Raw genomic sequence first — 22085 nt, 5'->3', positions numbered from 1 at the left:
TGGAGCTCGCCGAGATGGAGAGGAAGACAGAGGCGGTGGTTGAAGTGTATGTTCTGTGGTATTTGCTTTGGTATGTCCATTAGGAGATAGAATTCTATTAGGAAACGTTTTTAAGTAACGCTCCAGGAACGAAAAAAAAACTGACCAAAAAAAACTGACGAAACCAAAAAACGTGAACAAAAAATGGGACTACAAATTATACCTATGTTGATTTATTATAGTATAGTATAAATTTTCAGGAGCACCCTAGCAGATGCTCTGGCTACAATAAAACTCTGAAGCTGCTTCGGAGAGGCTTCAACTTCAACTGGTTCCTTGTCTTTCACAAAAACCCTGCGCCTCAATCTCAAAATTATTACAACCATCTCTAAACTCTATACATCAAATACTCCTCAAAACCTTAAACCCCCGTTACAAATCCCCGAATTTCACACACAAACACACAGTGAGAATGTCAACACTATCAAACTACATCATCGGAGAGCAAGGCTTTCTGAAACATCGCTTCTTGGGCTTCTTAATCTGGCAAACAATCACATCTCTCTCACTCTACTCTCTCTCCAAACTCACCCTTTTCTCATTTTTCACTCCTGCCCCTAAACTCACTCCCTCTCTCCTCTCTCTCTTCCTTCTCCTCACTTTTCTCCTCTCTAATCTCCTCTTCTCGACGGCCCTCCACCTCATTTGCTCCCCTCATCAACCCCTTTCTTTCGCTTCGCCTGTCGAGATGCTTTTCGGGGTTTTTCGATTGCTGTTCTTGTCTGGTGCTGGGCCTGTTGGGAGTGAGGGGAGGAGGAGAGTTGGGGCTTCTTTAGGGTTCGTGGGGTTTGTGTTTTTTTGTGGGGTTTCGGGTGCCGTGGCGGTGGGGAGTGTTTGTTGGAGCTGTATGGAGTTTGGTGGGGGGTTTAGGGAAGTTGGGTTTAAGGGGTTTGTTGTTGGATTGGTTTACGGGTTGGTGTTTGTTTTTAGGAAGAGGTGGATTATCGAGTTTCCGATTGTTCAGGTGAGTAGCTTGTTTTTGTTGGATTTAATGTGTTTGTTGTTGTGGTATGTTTTGGTTGAATTTGAATGTAGCTTATAAGTTAAGCTACTGTATAATATTTGACAAAAAATGTGTTGATCAGAGTGGAAATGTTCAGGGCTGAAATAGTTTATTAATACTATGATTCATTGTTTAAATTGTCTGTTTTTGTTTTGTTGAAGCTAGTTAGAGTTATTGAATCCTTTTGATTTAGTATAGAAACCGGCAGGGTGAGAGTCAAGTAGTTGCAATTTGGTTGCCTGTCTTTAGAAGATTGTATGCCAAATGACATTTGAATACTAAGTCGACAGTTGATCAACTACACTACTTAAAGAGTTCAACTATAGAATAAATATTTCCTTAATTACTTGCATAAGTGTAGAAGTGAATTCAAACTACAGAAGAATCTTTCTTTGGTCATGAGATAATAAGTATCCAGATTCCATAAGTTTGCCACTTCTAGTAGATTCCTGCTTTTTAGCTCTAATATTATCCCTCATTATTGTAAATGATTGGTTTCATGAAAATGTATGGTTTCAAAACAATGGAATTCGTTGCAGCCATGGTCTTGAAAGTTTATTTTCATTAAAATTTGTTGCAGGCCAGAAATAACTTTTGTGTTCATTTTTTATACCATCTTGATTTAAAGTTTTTTTTTTGGTGTTCTTTGTTGCCTCATTATTGTTGATAGTGATTATTTGACCTGTTTATGAGAAAATAGTTGATCAGATCATGAATTGAAATGTAACAGACAGATCAATACGTTAATAAATGGTGTTTAAATTATTAATTTTACTGTCTGTTTATTTGCAACTCATGTTTGAAAAATGTTAATGAGTTAATGAGTTGAAATTGGAATTGTATCTGTGACATAATTCTCTGGCTTCTTTTGACTAAGGGGAAGCATTGAGAAGTTTTGTGTACTTGAATACAACTTATCACATTTTGGAAAGATAGGAGGGGAAGAAACTGTCTGCTTAGAGAAACTTATTGTTTGAAAAAGAAAAATGAACACAGACATAGAAGGCATACTGTCATGTATCTTCCTTATTTTGATTATGGTTGCTGATTCATGTTTTCATTAACAGCGCCCATTATTCTTCAGCTTCAAGATGGGAATACCTTCTTCTCTTAGACGAGCTTTGAAGCTTTCATGCACTGGATACCTCATTTCAACTTTTCTTGCATTCTTTTTACCTAATGAGTTCAAAAGTATGGTCACATTGGGAAAATTCATAAATGAGCAGATCCTCCTTTTTATCGGAATCTTTCTAGTTCTTATTTGTTGGGAACTATGTCTTCATCTACATCAGGTTTGTTCTTTAAGCACTTGCGGGGATGATTGAAACAATTCCTTACCTTACATTCTACTTCTTCTTTTTTGTTGTTTTGTACTTTAGATATCTGTGGTCCCTAGTACCCTTCTTTGAAAATGTTTGCAAATTTTTTCTACCAAAGACTTCCTGTGAATGTTTTTTATTGTTCTCCCATTATGATTTTAATATTCGCCGTTGTAGTTTTGTTAAATTCAGGTGTTCAAACATAATTAGCAAATAAAACTCAAAATTTTAAATTGGCATATGGCGAATATATCAGAAGCCATAGTACCTTTTAGTTTTCATTTGTAGAGAAGGTCAGGAATTTTGTGGTTATATTTATCAAAATAATTCTACTTAGGACTTCCAGAAAATAAATAATTTTATATACATTAATTTGTATGTGACATTTCTAGTTCATCTCGAAGGTAATAAATTTTTGGGGAAGATAATAAAAGAATAAATATTATTGGAAAAATGTGAAGACAGTATAGAGTAACACAATAACTGAGCAATTAGGCTCTTTTGTTAGGCTTAGTATATTAGATATATAAAGATTAGTATAGTATTTATCTTGGTGGAATTGTGGCTTACTGGACACTAGAACTTTGGATCTGCATATATTTGCAACTATAGAGATTAGAGATATAGTAAAGATACTCTCATTGACATTAGAGTATATACCAGTTATTTTCTTTTTATAACTTGATACGTTGAGTAATGTCAAAGTCTTTCCTGTAGTCACGGTTTTGATTCTAAAGTAAGCTGAAATACATATCTGTTTTGATTAAATGTCAAAGACATAAATTTTGTTAACGGCTATTTAGGTTCTGCACACGAAGAGATACTCGTTTGCACCCCCAAAAGGTTCAGCTGCAGCTGAAACAAATCCTAGTGAACCTCTTCTTGCAGCTCTGGAGGAAAGCCATGCAAAGACTCTTCTGAAATACCTGGCTTACCTTGACCTTTATATGGTTTGTGAGGGTAATGCTAATACGTGGCGCCGTGCTGCCTTTTTTGAAGAAAGTGGTGAAACCTACAAAAGAGTTATAGCTGTTTGCCTTAAGCCTCTTGAACAACTGGCCGTGGAGTTGGGTGAATGTGTTGAGACTGATTCTGCTGATGCTTTCAAAGTGTCTAGTCAATTAAAATCACCGACTGAAAGGGTGGCAGAGTCAAGACTAGAACAAGCATTTTATAATATCCAGGTATATACGTATTCTCTAAAACTTATTTGATAGTACTCTTTCAGTCTCTATCTCATTTTCACTATCAATCTCTTATTCCGAAGCTTGAATTTGTACATGTTTAAGCATCTTTGTGCTCCAAACTCTGTAGGTAATAGAAGAGATCCTCAACTTTTTCTCTTAAGCAATGCTGTTCAGGCGATTCATGATATAAATTACATCTATGTAGAACTTGGGATTTGTGAACAGATAGTATCAAACCTTTATTATAAAGTATAAATAAAGTTATTTCTGCCCTTAAAATGTGGTTTTTAATATATTATGAAGTACTCCCTCTGTCCCCTAGGTTCTTTACGTTGGGGACGGAGGCACGCATTTTAAAGTTCCTACAAAAATATAGTTTCATAAATTATTTTAAAAAAATCTTCTGAATAAAAGTATAATGTTTAAATTTTTATACCAAAAAATAACTTTAAAAAAAAGTTATGAAACTATACTTTATAGGAGCTTTCAAATGCGTGACAAGTAGTGGAAAAAAACGGTAAGGAAATGAGAGGGACGGAGGGAGTATAAATTATGTTATAAACCAATGTACATTTATATATATCCTAAATAATAGGAGTATTATTAAAACACATTGTGAAATTGTGTGCCTAGCTTCGAAGAAGCGTGCGCCTCGCTTTTTCACTTTACGCCTAGGCTCTAGGGAGTTTTGCGCCTCGGTTTTAATAACACTGGAGTTGATTCAATTAGCCATTAGATTTTTCGCTTAGTTTCAGATCCTAACTGTATATACTGCGCAGCTATGTGCATGGAGCGCTGGAATTACAGCTTCGTTGACTGTACATTCACGCAAAGAGGATCGTTTTGGTGTAGCTCAGCTTACTGAGAGCAATGCTGCTGTTGTATCAACTTTATTATCTTGCTTATTAGCTGTTGAACTATGCATGGGAAAGAAGACCAGTGTACATTCTGCACAGTATTTAACAGGTCCCGCTGGTATCAAATGGGCAACTCTTAGCAATGGAAAGAGAGACCCAGCAGTGAGCACAGTGGGAAAGAGGAAAGGCAGTCCACTGTACTCGAAGGCATATGTAATGGCAGACATTCTAAGGACATCAATATACCGTATTGTCTCGGCCTTTCACAAAGAGATGCTTGATAGTACCAAGTCCGGACTTCATGACAAGGACTGGATCATATCCTCAAAGCCTTGTTATGGAAGCCGTGAACTTCTATTACAGAAATTAAATCTTTTTCTAAATTTTGAAGGTTAAACGATGATACATTTGCGAAGCAAGAAGATATCCTTGTATTAAAAGGTTTTGGGAATATGACCAAGTTGGGTTGAGGCAACATGATTGGCGAAAAACAGAGTTGTTACTTTGCTTTTGCTTGATAAACTACAGTATGTTATAGTCCTTTTCAAAGTAAAATATAATATGCTCTGGTGTTTGGTGTTGCCCTTTTTTTGTAGAAACATGTTCATTATTATATCCTTTAGTTGGTCGACGGTTGATCAAGTAATGTGCGATAGAAAGAGAGATCCTTATAAGCTGTATCCTGCCACGAGACAAAGTATTTTGCCTTGGGGGTCTTGAGGAAACTTCCATATTATTGTTGTTGAAGCACTGGCAGTAATCTGTGAGGCTGCAGTTGAGGAGTTTTGTAGTCAAGTTGGTGAATGTTGAATTGATTGAGGTTGTCTTGTTTGATCATCGATGTTTTTAAACTTTTGTATGGAGCATGAGTTAGAGCAATGTTTTATGATCCTTATTTTTCTTTATCTTATTTTCCACGTGTATTATCTATTTATCTAATAATTCCTGAATGATGCCCAGTCACAAAGTCCACGTAATTCGTTAAAAGTCACGTAAATGCCACATAAAATCCACCTCAATGGTTACTTTAAATATGTAATCTCATATTTTCAGCCTTGATTTCTGCTTCCTATTCTAGAAATGCCAAGTCATAAAAACCAGCTCATTGAGTACTTTAAATTATCATCACATAAATTATTTATGTCAAGTATACCACACAATCCCATAAATTAAGCAATCATTCCAGCTTTCGTTTTTAATTGTCTTAACTAATATGTAAAGCATGATTTTTTTTTCAAAATCAAATCAATTCTTATCATCTATTTGAAAAATTCAAATTCAAATTCATCCTCTAATCTTTTTTGTTTTTCTCCTCCTCTCTAAGTATGGTTTCAAGCTCTATGTTAGTTAAATAATAAGTATAACTTGCACGAGAAGTTTACTAATTATAACAGACTTTACATTACTAATTTTGATTCTTTTAATTGATTTCATATGTATGTGTATATATCCATATATTTGCGTATCTATAATTGTAATTAATTACCTTCAATGTCTCTCTGATTAAATATGGGAAGACTTCCAAGCACTCCGAAGACTTTATTGTACGATGTTGCATGAAAAATTAAAAATTAAAAATTGAATTATCTCTTAAATTGCTAATCTCCTTTTCTTAAAATATTTATAATTAAAATATATTTAAAAAATTCAAACAATAATTTTCTTATCTTTATACATTTAATTTATTTCACATCTACATGTATATTTTCGTACATTTACCTATTTTTAATTGTAATTGCTAGCTTCTTATTTTTTTCGAATGAAATTTGTAAAGACTTCCTAAGCACTTAGAAGATTTTTTGTATGATGTTGCATCAAAAATTCAATAGATTGGAAAGGTGATTACTTCTTAAACTGTTAATCGTCTTTTCTTATTATATTTAAAAATAAAGTATAGTTAAAATATTTTCATGAGATTATATAAAAAAGAATAAGGTATTAATGCACGATTAAATATGTTATACTATTAAAAATTATGATTTGACTATTGTTTTGTTAAATTTATTCATGTGTTATTGTTTTCTTCATTATTTTATTTTTTTCAGTTTTAATAAAGTAATTCTTATATATAAAAAAATATGAGATGTGTCATTATATATGTTTTACTCTCTAATTTTTCGTTTTAAAATAAATATGAAATTAGTTCAAAATTATATACCAGAGCACTAACATAACGTCGTAATGGTAATATGTTGTGAAGCAGCATTTAATTGATATTTAATTGTTTTGAATTTTTTTAAATTTGTTTGAAAAATAATATCTTTTGAGGATCGAAATTGGATCTGAGAGCACATTCAATTTTATTTCACGATCATCATATCAAGATCATAATTTCAAAATAGCATTAATCACGCATCCTTGAATCGTGCCACTAATCACGACGTCAGTTCAGATTTAAGTTTTGCTACTTATTTGCATATGATATTCTTATCAGATCAAAGCAAAATATTTGAATTTCACATTCGAAACCATTCTTTCTTCGACGCCTCTAATCGTGACGGGTATGTTTTCTTGCTTGGCTTTCGAACTGATTTGTGTCCTCGATCAGATTTTGCGGCAGTACTACTGATCTTGGCTTTCTTTACACATTAATTTCTCTATCTACGGACTTTGCTTTGTGCTTATTTACTGTATTGTATAATAGAATTCTACTTATCTTACACAAATCACGTTGATCCGTGTATACATCAGGTAGTATCCGTCAAAGCCTCTTGCGACGATGCTTCGACAATGGATGACGTCTCGAAGTCGAAAAGAGATTAACACAATTGGTCGTGAAATAGGTCTGCACTATTTCTAGCTTAATTTACAATATTTGCTCCATTGTGTATATTTGTTCATTCTATTATTGGTGTACGGGTTCTGAAGTTTGTTGTTTGAACGCTGCAGGTATCATAATCAACACATGATTTTGTATTTAACGTGTTTGATAGTTTGCTACAAAGAAAAGCGGAGAAATCCGTCCTCACGATTTTAGTTGATTTCATAATTTGTAATTATTTTTTTTTACATTATTTTTGCATAATTTCCATTCGTATTGATAGTGATTATGATGCATATATGTCCTCTAATGCAATTATTGAGACACTTTTTGTTATTGAGTTTTCCTTGCAGCTGCTGAATATAGATGATTCGTACAGGCCACTATCGGATGTTCATCGTGTGAAGATTTATATTCACTTTTCCTCAACATCTGCTTATTTCTCTAGACTTTTTGTTTACATCTTACCGTGGGTCATTATTGTTTGACAAGAAGCACCGAGAATGAATATGACGCAATTTTCGTCCAGATACATGAATCTAGCCTGTTGTTATATGTAAATAGGGAAAAGTAATCAAAATATTGATTTTGAATGATTTTTGCATTAATCCTTTTTTGTATAATATATAGTTCTTTCCATATTCACTATATTCAATTTTCAAATCTCGACCTTTTTTTTATAATTTCAAATTAATGGAGTCCTTTTTCACTTCAAAATTTTAGCTCTTGATAAGGAAATTTTTATATATTAGATTTTTAAATATTCGGATACATGGATCTAGGTTATAGCTCAGATCCAGATAGGGAAGTTAGACTCTGTTTGATTTTTACTGATTTTGACATTAATTACTAAAATACTTTTTTATTTACTTTTTGCGTTTCAAATTAAGACCTTTTGTTATAATTTCAAACAAATATAGTACTTTTTTCACTCCATAATTTTAGCTCTTGATAAGAAAGTTTTTTTTATATATATTTGCCTTTTTAATTTTTTGGATACATGGGTTTAGCCTGTTGTAGCCCATATATAAATAAGGAAAAATAGTCAAAGTTTATTTGGTTTAACTGATTTTGGTCGTTATTATTACAATCCTTTTTTGTACAATATATACTGGTTTCCATATTCAATACATGTGATTTCCAAATCAAGACTTTTTGTTATAATTCCTAATCAATGATGCCCAGTCAACAAGTCCACGTAATTCGTTAAAAGCCACGTAAATGCCACGTAGTCCAGAAATGCCACGTAATAAAATCCAGCTCAATGCGTACTTTATGTGACGCCCCCGGCCCGGGATGACCTCAGAAACCCGACCCGGGGATGCCAAACAAACTAACCAACTTAATATATGCTTACACAACCTTAACAACACTTAATAATATAAAGTTCTTACAACGTCTTCAAGTTCGTAACAAAAGATTACATCACAAGCTCCTAACTTAAACACAAACACAAGCATATTACACTAGCATCTTCCTTTACTTGCTACAAGCCTCTCGTTGTCACTAAAACCTTAGTTCATCACATTCTTATCCTTTCCAGAACATCCTTCTCCAAAATTCTTTCCTGAGAAAGTTAGTGACATAAAAGAGTGAGCTCATAAAGCTCAGTAAGCATATATTGTACGATTCAACTGAGGTTTACCCAAGAAACTAAAACAATCTTTCGATAAAATAATCATCAAGAATTTATCCATATCATCAAAGGTTCATCACAGCAAAATAGTTCACATAAGATTAAAACCGAGTATTCAAGCATGATTAGTTCATCAATTCATCAAGTTGGGATCCCGGCCAGCTAAACAATCGGTTTAGCTTTACTTCCAATAAGGAAGCATCATCATCAGTTCATCAAATATCAATGCAAGAATACCCGTTTTTCATCAATAAAATACCATTCCAAAATCAAATCATCATTTAAATATTAAAACATCAACAGTGAATAAGTACAGTATATACTTACCTTAAATCGCTTCTAAATTTAAATTCTTTCTCGGTCTCGAACCTCGGTACTATTAACCCGTCCTAACAATATACATCATAATTCTCGATCAACAAGTTTTACTTTATTAGATCTCAAAGCTAGAATTTCTACCAACTAAAACCTTACTAACTAATTACAATTAAATAATAATTATTAAATCAATAAATAAAAAGGAATAAAATACGAGGACTTACAAGTTAAAAGCCTTCAGTTTCCTAATTAGGAAAGTTGACTATCATCGGGTATTTATATAGGGAAAGTATGAGAATTCTTCAATCTTGCTCGATGTGGTACAAAGTATCCACCAATTTTGAAAGTAAACACACGCGCGCACAAGTGACAACATCTTGACAAAATGGCAAGCTGGGTGAAATTAACTGTGCCTCTATGACAATCGCCGCAGATGTGCATACTTGCTTCTTAACATTTAGTTGTTACTAAGGATTGAGGTCTTTTAATTTATAGCCATAGAAATTCTTTTATGTTATCAAGGTGGTAGTACGGCTTCACTTCCTTTGTATTTTCATAATATCCCACATAGAGATTGTTAGGGAGTATCCACTTCTCTAGTTCTATAAGAATGCCTCACTTAGTAACTTGTTTAACAAATTTTATCTTGTCCCACATCGAGTGGAACAAGAGTGCCACTACTTGAAATTTCTATATAATCTAGTTGAAATATTCCTTTTAACCACAAGGGCTTGCAATGCTCATCTTGGCTCCACCTTGTTGAGCCATAAAAACTTCTGAAATGCTTCTTGCTCATCAACTCCACCCGAGTTACTAAAGAGTTAAAGAAACCTAGATCGAAGTTTAAGCTTTTATGAACTTGTGGAGAATGCTATCCCATGGCATCCCACATTGAAGAATTTATAAGTATAATTCCCTCAAACCTTATAAAAGAATTATATTGCTTTCTCCACATAAGGTAGTGAGACTAATTTAAGTTTTCACAATTATTCTTTGTCCCACATCGATGGGTTTAAGAAAGTATCCTTTATTAAGTCTATATATAATGGACTTGGGCTTAAAATTACACCATCTCAATTCTATGTTGAGTTCAGGTACTACTCTCAAGTGAAAGCTTAATAGTGAAACTACCTTGAAAATTAAAGTTCAAAATTTTAAATATAAGCGAAGCATTTGGGTGTTCACAAACACTCGGGCACTCACTTTTTCCCCTATTGAAATGATGTGAAACAAAAGTCTTCTGTGAACATTTTAGGAGTAAAAAGGCATCATGTCTTTTGCCTATAGTTCTTGAGAATCCCACATCGAAAAGGTTAAAACATTGATAACCTTATTTCTCTATATAAAGTGACTTAGGACCAACCTGCTACTTAAAACAACTGGACTTGGAAGCTCATGCAGCTTTTAGTTTATAAATATTTAGTCCCACATCGAGAAGATGTAATACTAACTATCATACTTGCTCTATAAGAAAAGCCTTACTACAAATTTTATTTTCAAGACAACAGAAATTCTCCTTCCTACTAGATTTGTCTAGTAAAAGATGCAACAATACACAAGACAAGATTTATTTAATACTTTAATCAAATATTGTAATAATATGAGCACATAAATTTATTTTACCTAATTAAAATTCTGTCGGGATATTACATTCTTCCCCCCTTAAACTAATTTCGTCCTCGAATTTAAACTCAATTCGTACCTGACTTATTGAATAAATGGGGATACTTTGATTTCATCATTTCCTCGGGTTCCCAAGTTGCCTCCTCCACATTATGATTTCTCCAAATAACTTTGACCAAAGGTATGATCTTAGTTCTCAACTTCTGCTCGCGACGATCTGCTATTTCTACTGGGAGTTCTTCGTACTGCATATTTTCTTGAATTTCTATTGGTTCATAATCTATGATATGCGATGGATCCGAGACATACTTCCTCAAATATGACACGTGAAATACGTTATGAATATGTCCAAGACTTGGTGGTAGTGCTAGTTCATATGCCACTTCTCCAATTCTTTTAAGAACTTCGAATGGCCCGATATACCGAGGACTCAACTTTCCTTTCTTGCCAAATCTCATAACACCTTTCCATGGAGAAATTTTAAGAAACACAAAATCTCCTTCCTTAAACACCACATCTCGGCGATCCTTGTCTGCATAACTCTTTTGCCTACTTTGAGCCGTTAACATCCTCTGTTGTATCAACTTCACCTTCTCTGTAGTTACACGAATTAACTCAGGCCCCAACAATCTTCTTTCCCCAAGTTCATCCCAACATAATGGTGTTCTACATCGACGTCCATAAAGAGCTTCATATGGAGCCATTCCAATTGTCGCTTGATAACTATTATTATATGCGAATTCTACTAAAGGTATATGTCCTTCCCAACTTCCTTTAAAGTCCAACACACAAGCTCTTAACATGTCTTCTAAAATCTGAATTGTACGTTCTGATTGACCATCAGTTTGAGGGTGAAATGCCGTGCTCATACTTAGTTTTGTACCCATCTCTTCTTGAAAGCTATTCCAAAATCTCGAAGTAAATCTAGGATCTCTGTCAGACACAATTGACACAGGTACTCCATGCAACCTAACTATTTCTCGTATATACAACTTTGCTAACTTCTCTAGGGGTGATGATTTTGATATAGCCAGAAAGTGGGCACTCTTTGTTAGTCTATCCACGATAACCCAGATGACATCATTTCCTCTTTGTGTCATTGGCAATCCTAATACAAAATCCATGGTGATGTGTTCCCATTTCCATTCAGGGACAGGTAATGATTGTAATAAACCTCCTGGCCTTTGATGCTCCGCTTTCACTTGTTGACAGACTAAACATCTTGCCACCCATTCCGCAATTTCTCTCTTCATCTTAGGCCACCAAAAATGTTGCTTTAAGTCCTTATACATCTTCGTAGATCCAGGATGTACCGAAAAAGATGATGAATGTGCGTCCGACAATATTTCCTTCTTAACCTCTATATCTGATGGTACACATATTCGATCGCGAAACCTCACGATGTCGTCGTTTCCTTTCCTAAAATCCTTCCTTCCCGATTCTGAATTAGAATTATTCAAAATTTCCTTTAATCGTTCATCTTGAATCTGACTTACCTTTATCTTTTCTAATAACATCGGTTTGACCTTAATTTGACACAGTAAGCTCTCATCCCTCTTTTGCATACCAAATTCTACTCCAAGTCTTTCTTCTTGAACATCCAGTGATTCTACTACGACACTCGCATAATTCCCGACTTCCTTCCTACTTAACGCATCAGCTACAACATTCGCCTTACCAGGGTGATATAAAATTTCACAATCATAATCCTTTAACAACTCTAGCCATCTTCTCTGTCTCATATTTAAATCTTTCTGTGAAAAGAGGTACTTTAAACTTTGATGATCTGTAAAAATTTTACACTTTCCTCCATACAAGTAATGCCTCCAAATTTTAAGCGCGAAAACTACTGCAGCCAATTCTAAATCGTGGGTAGGGTAATTCTTTTCATGATTTCTTAATTGTCGAGATGCATAAGCAATTACCTTATCACGTTGCATTAACACACATCCTAATCCTTTTCTTGACGCATCACTATAAATAACAAAATCTTCAGTTCCATCTGGTAATCCAAGTACTGGAGCAGACGTTAGTCTTTTCTTTAATTCAATAAAACTTTTCTCACATTCCTCCGACCAAACAAACTTAATGTCTTTTCTTGTGAGATTTGTTAATGGTTCAGCTATCTTAGAGAAATCTTGAACAAACTTCCTATAATACCCGGCCAAACCTAAGAAACTTCGAGTCTCTGTCACCGTCCTTGGCCTCTCCCAATTCATGATCACCTCAATCTTTGAAGGATCAACCTGTTAGGAATCAATAATTTTTGATGATAACATAAACATTTTGTAACATGTCTTACTTAGAACCTTTATCAAATTTCAGTTGTAATTGTTATGTTTCTTGTCTTTGGGAATTATCAACGGATGGGTAGAATAGGATGGCTAATTGTAAATATCCAATGCCATGTAATTTTATCTAAGTGAAGGATATTCAACTGATGAGATGTAACTATTCAACTGATGAAGACTGGATGATGTTTCAACTGATGAAAATCAAGCATTCAACTGAAGACAAAGTATTCAACGGATAATGCTGAGGAATTCAACTGATGAGACTGGAACAGCATTCAACTGATGGAGTTTGTAATTCATTCAACTGATGAGCCAGGCATTCAACTGATAAAGTCAATAGCAGTTGAAAGCAACCAGAACCTTCAACTGATGAAGCAAAGAGCAGTTGAAAGTGACTAGAGCTTAAGTCTGACAAATCACATGGATCGAATTACACTAAAATAGACATGGAAGCCTAATTAGGAAAATAAAGAAGAAGCAGAAACATACTTATCTCATGCAGTGCAATCTGGATCAAATCAAGATGATGGTCAAAGATGAAGACATCTCAGAAAGCATGCATAAGACAAAGTTGTGCAGCATTGTTTTTAGATTAGAGTGCATTTTGTAATCTAGCTAAAAGCTTTGTAAAACTTGGAGTATATAACCAAGTTAGTAGCATCAGTTGAACTTGTTCAAATTACTTGAGAGAAAAATCTGAGAGTTAGAACTTGTTTGAGTGATGAACCAGCAGCTGTGCGAATTGTAAAACAATCCACAGATTCTTCTATATAAAATCTCACGGGTGGATCATTCAATCCACCCGTATTTTTAATACTTGGTGTTTTTCTGTTTATTGTGTTCTTAGTGTATTGTTCTTGAATCTTTTAAATTTGTAAAAGATTGTATTCAACCCCCCCCTTCTACAATCTTTCTCATAGTTGGTGTAAAATAACAATTGGTATCAGAGCGAGGTTCCCAACAAACAGGGAAAAAGATCAACACTGCTAGAGAAAGATGGGAAAGAAGGATGCTGGAGTGAAGATTCCTGTTCTTGACAAAGACAACTATTTTCACTGGAAAGTGAGAATGCATCTGCATCTGTTGTCCATTGATGAAAGCTATGTGAACTGCATTGAAAAAGGACCTCATGTCCCCATGAAGGTCTGCACAAGTATGGGAGCTGATGGTGAAGACATGGTAGGTAAGATGATTCCAAAACCTATCCATGAATATTCTCAAGAAGATACTGAAGAAGTGCACAAGGACAAGAAAACCATGAACCTTCTGTTCAATGGTTTGGATCAAGAAATGATTGATAGTGTTATTAGCTGCACAAGTGCCAAAGAAGTTTGGGACACCATCAGGACCATCTGTGAAGGAAATGAGCAAGTGAGAGAGAACAAAATGCAGCTTCTGATTCAACAATATGAGTCATTCCATTTCAAGGCTGGTGAAAGTTTGAGTGATACATTTAACAGATTTCAAAAACTGTTAAATGGTCTAAAGCTCTTTGGAAGAGTATATCAAGTTAAAGACTCAAACTTGAAATTCTTGAGAGCTCTTCCTAAAGAATGGAAGCCCATGACAGTCTCTCTCAGAAATACACAAGAGTTTAAAGACTATACTCTAGAGAGACTGTATGGAACCTTAAAAACTTATGAGCTTGAAATGGAGCAAGATGAAGAAATTGAGAAAAGCCAAAGGAAAGGACATTCATCTGTGGCTCTAGTTGCATCTCTGGAGGATACTGTCAAGGACAAGGGAAAATCTCAAGTTGAAGAAACTGAGAAGTTGGTCAAAGAGGAGAACTCAGAGTCAAGCAAAGGAAGAAGAAAGGAGAAAGAAGTAGCTGATTCTGGTGAAGAAAGTGATGGAATTGATGAACATCTAGCCTTCCTGTCAAGAAGATTCTCCAAACTGAAATTCAAAAAGAATTTTAATTCTGCAAAATCTTTTAAAGGCAATCCCAAGTCTGATAGAAGCATGGTAGACAGATCAAAATTCAAGTGCTTCAATTGTGGGAATGCAGGTCACTTTGCAAATGAGTGCAGAAAGCCTAAAGTTGAGAAGAAGTCAAGTGAAAACATTGACTACAAAAAGAAATATTATGAACTTCTCAAACAAAAGGAAAGAGCATTCATCACAAAGGATGATTGGGCAGCTGGAGATGATTCTGATGAAGAGGAGGAGTTTGTCAATCTAGCTCTAATGGCCAACTCCACAGATCAAGAAGAAAACACTGGAAGCAGTAGTCAGGTATTCACTACAAACCTAGTTGAGTTAACTAAAGATGAATGCAATGCTACCATTAATGAAATGTCTACAGAATTGTATCATTTGCATGTTTCTTTAAAATCTCTCACTAAGGAAAATAGTAGAATTAAGGAAGCTAATACCTTTCTTAGTGATAGAAACAGTGTTTTGGAAGCTCAATTTATTGAGTTTGAGAAGCTGAAAATTGAGTGTCAGACAGCCAAGGATGATCTCTTGGTTGTTCTGAAAAGAGAAGAGATCATAAGAAAGCAGCTTGATAAGGAACAAGAGATTATTGCCAAATGGAAATCTGGTAGGGATGTTTCCACCAATATCATCAACATGCAAGGTAGAGAGACCTTTGTAGAAAATGAGTGGAAGAGGAATAAGAAAGTGCTTGAGAAATCTGGGAGCAGTTCAGGTGATGAGAATACTGATGATGATCATCAGTTGAAGAACAAAGTCTCAACTGATGAGAGTCATCAGTTGAACAAAAACTCATCAGTTGACAAGAGTGTTCTCAAGAAGCTTAACAAGAAATATGGTCCTGTTAAAAAGAATTTTGTTAAAGGTGAGAATAGTTCTTCTGAGACCAGTGATAGTGTTAATAACACTCTTCATTCCAGTAACAAGAACAAGAAGAAGTTGGATACTAGTGAGCATAAATCTGAGGAGACTAAAAAGAAGAAAGGAAATAGAAATGGCAAAATAGGAGTTAACAAGCACACCAATTACACTCCCAATGCTAGTGCTCTTAGGAAAACCTGCAGTAAGTGTGGTAGTGTAAATCATTTATCTGCTAATTGTAAAACTGTGGTTGCTCCTAATTTATCCTTGCCTATTCCTATGACATCTGTTCCTCACATGAATTTATCTGCTATGAATATGATGCCTGGTTTATTGCCTCACAATCCTTATTCTCAGCCTAACATGCCATATATGTTCAATCCTTATTTCAATGCCTTTAACATGCCTCAATTTCATTCAAACTTGCATGGAATGAACAATTTATGCATGTCTCAAAGGCCTGTGTTTGAAAACAGAGTTGATGTTCCAATTTCTCAACCAAAACCAAAGATTGAACCAATTCAATCCAAGGAAAAGGTTGAGAAAGTGGAAAAGGCTGCTAAGACTAACAAATCTGGACCCAAAGCAATTTGGGTACCAAAATCAACTTGATCTGTTTGTAAAATGTGTGCAGGGAAACCACAAGAAGAATCTGTGGTACTTGGATAGTGGATGCTCCAGGCACATGACTGGTGATTCCTCCCTGCTCACAAAGTTTGTGGAGAAAGCTGGCCCTAGCATTACCTTTGGAGATGACAGCAAAGGATATACTATGGGATATGGCTTGATTGCAAAAGAGAATGTCATCATTGATGAAGTTGCATTGGTGTCTGGTCTCAAGCACAACTTGCTTAGCATCAGTCAGCTCTGTGACAAAGGTTACAAAGTCAGTTTCACTCCTGCAGCCTGTGTTGTCACCAAAGGAGATGACAACAATGTGGTTCTGATTGGACAAAGAAAAGGAAATGTGTATGTAGCTGACTTCAATTCTGTCAAGTCTGAATCTATCACTTGCCTTCTCAGCAAAGCAAGCTCAGATGACAGTTGGCTATGGCACAAGAGATTGTCTCATCTAAATTTCAAAACCTTGAATGAGTTAGTAAAGAAGGACTTGGTAAGAGGTCTACCAAAGCTGGAATTCTCAAAAGATGGACTTTGTGGAGCCTGTCAGCTAGGAAAGCAAAAGAGAAGCTCTTTCAAAAGCAAGACTCTTTCATCAATTGTGAAACCCCTTCAGCTCTTGCATATGGATTTGTTTGGACCAGTCAACATCATGTCTATTTCAAAGAAGAAATATTGCCTAGTGATTGTTGATGATTTTTCAAAATTCACTTGGACTTTCTTCCTGCATTCTAAGGATGAAGCTGGGAAAATCATCATCAATCATATCAAGGCATTAAACAACAATCCAGATGTCAAAATTGGAAGGATAAGAAGTGACAATGGGACAGAATTCAAGAACTCAGTGATGAAAGAATTTTGTGAAGAAGAGGGAATTATTCATGAGTTCTCTGCACCAAGAACTCCACAACAAAATGGTGTTGTTGAAAGGAAGAATAGAACTCTTATTGAGGCTGCAAGAACCATGATTAATGAAGCTCAACTTCCAACCTATTTTTGGGCTGAAGCTGTGAACACTGCTTGCTTCACTCAAAACATTTCACTAATTACCAAACCTCATAATCTAACTCCCTTTCAACTCTTCAAAGGAAAGAAGCCAACAATTAGCTTTCTTCATGTATTTGGATGCAAGTGTTATGTTCTAAGAAATCAAGGTGAAAATCTTGGAAAATTTGAGGCCAAGGCAGATGAAGCTATTTTTGTTGGATACTCTGATGGAAAATCATTTAGAGTATATAATCTGAGAACCAACATTGTTATGGAATCAATCCATGTGGTTTTTGATGATAAGAAGATTCAAGGATTTTCAGATGAAGGATTTCATGATAATCTCAGATTTGAAAATGAAGGTGAAGGTGATCTGTATGACAGTGATGATGATGATGACATTATTCAAAATGTTGGAATTAATCCTGGAATTAATATTCCAACTGATGACCCTCTGGTGCAAGAAACAACTGCAAGTGGAAATTCAACTGAAGCATCAGTTGAAACTACATTGGAGGGATCAGTTGAAACACCTCAAGGATCATCAGTTGAAAGAATGTCTCAAAGTTTCAATCAGTCTAGAAATAATGAGATGTCAAATTTAGGGGGAGCTTTCCAACATGGAAACCTGAACTTCAATAATGAAGCCACATCATCAAGGCAATCACTTCCACCACAAAGAAAGTGGACAAGGGATCACCCCTTTGAGCTAATTATTGGAGATGCAAATGCATCTGTACAAACAAGAAGAGCAACTCAAGATGAGTGTTTGTACAGTGCATTCCTTTCACAGGATGAACCTAAAGTCATAGAAGATGCTCTCAAAGATGCTGATTGGGTTCTTGCTATGCAAGAAGAATTAAATCAATTTGAGAGAAACAATGTATGGAAGCTGGTACCCAAACCTAAAAACAGAACAATTGTAGGAACAAGGTGGGTATTCAGAAACAAGGTGGATGAAAATGGAGTTGTCACCAGAAACAAGGCAAGGCTTGTTGCTAAAGGATACTCTCAATCTGAAGGAATTGATTTTGATGAGACCTTTGCACCAGTTGCAAGACTGGAAGCAATAAGAATCTTCCTGGCCTATGCTGCTCATGCAAACTTTAAAGTTTATCAAATGGATGTCAAGAGTGCTTTTCTAAATGGTGAACTGGAAGAGGAGGTATATGTCAGTCAGCCTCCTGGTTTTGAAGATCCAGAATTTCCAGAGTATGTTTACCTTTTATTAAAAGCTCTCTATGGACTAAAGCAAGCACCCAGAGCATGGTATGACACTCTGTCTCAATTCTTGTTAGATAATCATTTTTCCAGAGGAACTGTGGATAAAACACTATTTTACAGAAATGTAAATGGTGCCTTTATTCTGGTTCAAATTTATGTAGATGATATAATCTTTGGTTCTACAGATGAGAAACTTTGCAAGAAGTTTGCTAATCTAATGAAAAGTCAGTATGAGATGAGCATGATGGGAGAGCTCACCTACTTTCTTGGTTTACAAGTTAAACAAGTAAAGGAAGGTATATTCATAAATCAAACTAAGTACATTTATGATCTACTTAAAAAGTTTGATTTATTGGATTGCAAAGAAGCTAAGACTCCTATGCCAACAGCCACTAAATTAGAATTAAGTCCTAATGAGAAATCTGTGGACATCTCTAATTATAGAGGCATGGTTGGTTCTCTTTTATATTTGACAGCTAGTAGACCAGATATTATGTTTTCTACATGTCTCTGTGCTAGATTTCAATCTGATCCTAAAGAATCACATCTTATTGCTATAAAAAGAATATTCAGATATCTTAAGGGAACACCAAATCTTGGTATTTGGTACCCTAAAGACTCTGGATTTGATCTAATTGGATATTCAGATGCTGATTTTGCAGGATGCAAAATTGATAGAAAAAGCACAACAGGCACCTGTCAATTTCTTGGTGACAGATTGATTTCTTGGTTTAGCAAAAAGCAAAATTCTGTATCAACCTCTACAGCTGAGGCTGAGTACATTGCAGCTGGAAGCTGTTGTGCACAATTATTGTGGATGAGAAATCAATTACTTGATTATGGATTAAATCTCTCAAAAATCCCAATATTTTGTGACAACACCAGTGCTATTGCTATAACTGAAAATCCAGTACAACACTCAAGAACCAAGCACATTGACATCAAATATCACTTCATAAGAGAACATGTGATGGCTGGTACTGTTGAAATGCATTTTGTTCCAAGTGAAGAACAGATTGCAGATATTTTCACAAAGCCTCTTGATGAATCCACATTCACAAGGTTGGTAAGTAAATTAGGTATGTTAAATTTCTCCTAATTTAGAGTGAATTTTTCTGTAATTTGGCAGCCAGAATTTGATTAATTTTGATTTATCAAAATTGAATTAATTCTGGATAAAGTCTATAATATCTCAACTGATGCTTGAAACAATATCCTCTTGCGTTGTTTTTCATTCAACTGATGACACCAGTTGAAGACGCCTTCAACTGATCCTCATCAGTTGAATAGGAAGTTTAAAGAGGCGCTTATTTCATCCGTTGAAAGTATTATCAGATCTGAGCCGTTGAAATTTCTTTTGTCTCTCACCTACTTTATACACACGATCGTGTGTGTAATTTTTGTAGAGATAAATAAGAGTAATTTCTTCTCAACGGTAATTTCTCAGCCAATCACAGCAATTTTCTGAGAAAGTATTTAAGTGTTTTAATTCATTTTCATTTCTTTTCATCTCACTCTTTCGAATTCTCAAAGCTCTCTTCTCTCTCTGTGCAAAAACAAGTTCTAATCTCTCTTCAAGCTTTCTCTGTAACTGCAATGGCACCAATGAAGAAGTATACTGCACCGAGTGGGTTTATCTATGAGAAGAACAACTTTGCGGCATTTGTGGATACCAAGGCCGTGGAGGAGAAGGAGTATCACAGGATGATGGAGTTCATCAAGTCAAGCCAGCTCTCTTATGCTATGACTGAAGCTCCCATCATTCACCATGAAATAGTGGAGGAGATGTGGACCTCTGCAGAGTTTAATAGTGAGAATGAAACTCTAACTTTCTCTATTAAAAATGAAACTCATTCTGTTAATGCTGATATTATGAAAGCATGCTTTAAGATTCCTGAAGATACTGTTTTATCTTTGCCTAGTGATGTTCAGTTGGTTAATTTACTTTATGCTATGAATTATGTTTTACCAACTGATGCCTTAGGTAAAATAGAAAGGAGGGGTCTTAGGAGAGAATGGAGTTATTTATGTGATGCTTTTATTAAGGCATTTTCTGGTAAAATCAGTAATTTTAATGCTCTTACTTCTCAGATTTTACAAATGCTTTACATGTACCTGACTAATGAATATTTCAACTTTGGTGGTTTGATGATCCAAGAAATTGGGGAGAAACTAGGTGATAAAACTGATAGACCTAGGAATATTTATTATGTCAGATTTCTTATGATGCTAGCTAATCATCTCAATGATAAGCTAGTTATTACTAACAAGGAAGCCAAGCTTCCCAGTTTTGTGCAGGAAAAGAGAGTCTTTAAAGACCTCTTTAGGATGAATTTATATCCTTCCTTGGAGGTGGTGTACCTGCCAACAATGGAGGCTGGAAAGCACAAAGAGGTACATGGCTTTCCTACTACTCTTTCTCAACCCTCACCTTCTTTGCTTTCTGCCATCAGGGCTGTTGAAGAGGCCCATCAACAGTCCACACAAGTGGCAAAACCTTCTAAGAACAAGTCTTCTAAACCAACCTCAGATGCCTCCCAAAAGACATCTGTTGTAAAATCCAAGAAACACAAACCTGAGGGGAGTGTGATTGGAGGTTGTGAGGGGGAGGGAAAGGGTGAACATAAAAGAAGCCCTAAGAATAAGGATGGAGAGATGTGTGTTAACCAGCCAAGCCACTCTGCAGTCTCCCAAAAGACTGTAGATGTTAATATGGAATTAAACTCATCCCTAGCAGCATCCTCCCAAAAGGATGTTGCTATTGAAAATAGTCCTCAACCAGGGACACAGTCAAAAAGGGGGAGGGACACCACTTCTTCACCAATAAAAGCTTATGGGAGAAAGAAGCTGAGAAGTGAAAAACTGAAGCACTCTGCACACACACAGGCATCCATTCTGGATTTTATGCCTTTAACTTCTCAAAGTCAGATTGATGTGACTCCAATAAATGTGGAGTCACAGCCCCTCTCTTCATCTCAACCAATCACCCATATTTGTGATCTTACCATTTCTACTCCTCAAACACAATCCCCAACCTCTTCTGTGGATGTGGAATTAATTCACACCACACTTGTAAATTCTCCATCTTTGGATTTCATGGAGAAGCCCCCATCTGAGATTGATCATCATCATTTTGATGATTTGTTGGATCTTTCTCTTCCATTTCCTTCTTCTGTGACAGTGTGTTCTGTGGATTTTCCCTTAAAATCAATCACCACAGACTCAACTATCACAGCTTCTAAACCTATTTCTTCATTTTCTTCAACTGATCTCCCTCATCAGTTGACAAGTGTTTGTCCTTCAACTGATCTGCTTAACAGCGCTCATCAGTTGAATGCCTCTTCTACTCATGTTTCAACTGATGTCTCTCATCAGTTGACAACTGCTGCTACTTCAATTAATTTACCTCTTTCT

General features: G+C 35.4%; 1 protein-coding gene across 1 annotated transcript; it reads left to right on the top strand.

Annotated features, from left to right (window-relative positions):
* Positions 1-222: 222 nt before the first annotated feature.
* On the top strand, positions 223-5310 carry LOC108210468 (uncharacterized). The gene is made up of 4 exons (XM_017381764.2): positions 223-1003; positions 2110-2334; positions 3165-3545; positions 4328-5310. Exons 1-4 carry the CDS (start codon positions 452-454, stop codon positions 4799-4801), a joined length of 1632 nt encoding a protein of 543 aa, XP_017237253.1. The 5' UTR covers positions 223-451; the 3' UTR covers positions 4802-5310.
* Positions 5311-22085: the final 16775 nt, after the last annotated feature.

The sequence above is a fragment of the Daucus carota genome, chromosome 3 (assembly GCF_001625215.2).
Source record: "Daucus carota subsp. sativus chromosome 3, DH1 v3.0, whole genome shotgun sequence".
NCBI classification, from domain to species: domain Eukaryota; kingdom Viridiplantae; phylum Streptophyta; class Magnoliopsida; order Apiales; family Apiaceae; genus Daucus; species Daucus carota.
This window is presented reverse-complemented; position numbering and strand designations above follow the sequence as displayed.

Excerpts from the sequence above, each read along its gene's own strand:
- LOC108210468 (XM_017381764.2), top strand. The coding sequence starts at position 452 with ATGTCAACACTATCAAACTACATCATCGGAGAGCAAGGCTTTCTGAAA. Across the intron at positions 1,004-2,109 it reads TCGAGTTTCCGATTGTTCAG|CGCCCATTATTCTTCAGCTT; the intron begins GTGAGTAGCTTG and ends TTTCATTAACAG. Across the intron at positions 2,335-3,164 it reads TATGTCTTCATCTACATCAG|GTTCTGCACACGAAGAGATA; the intron begins GTTTGTTCTTTA and ends ACGGCTATTTAG.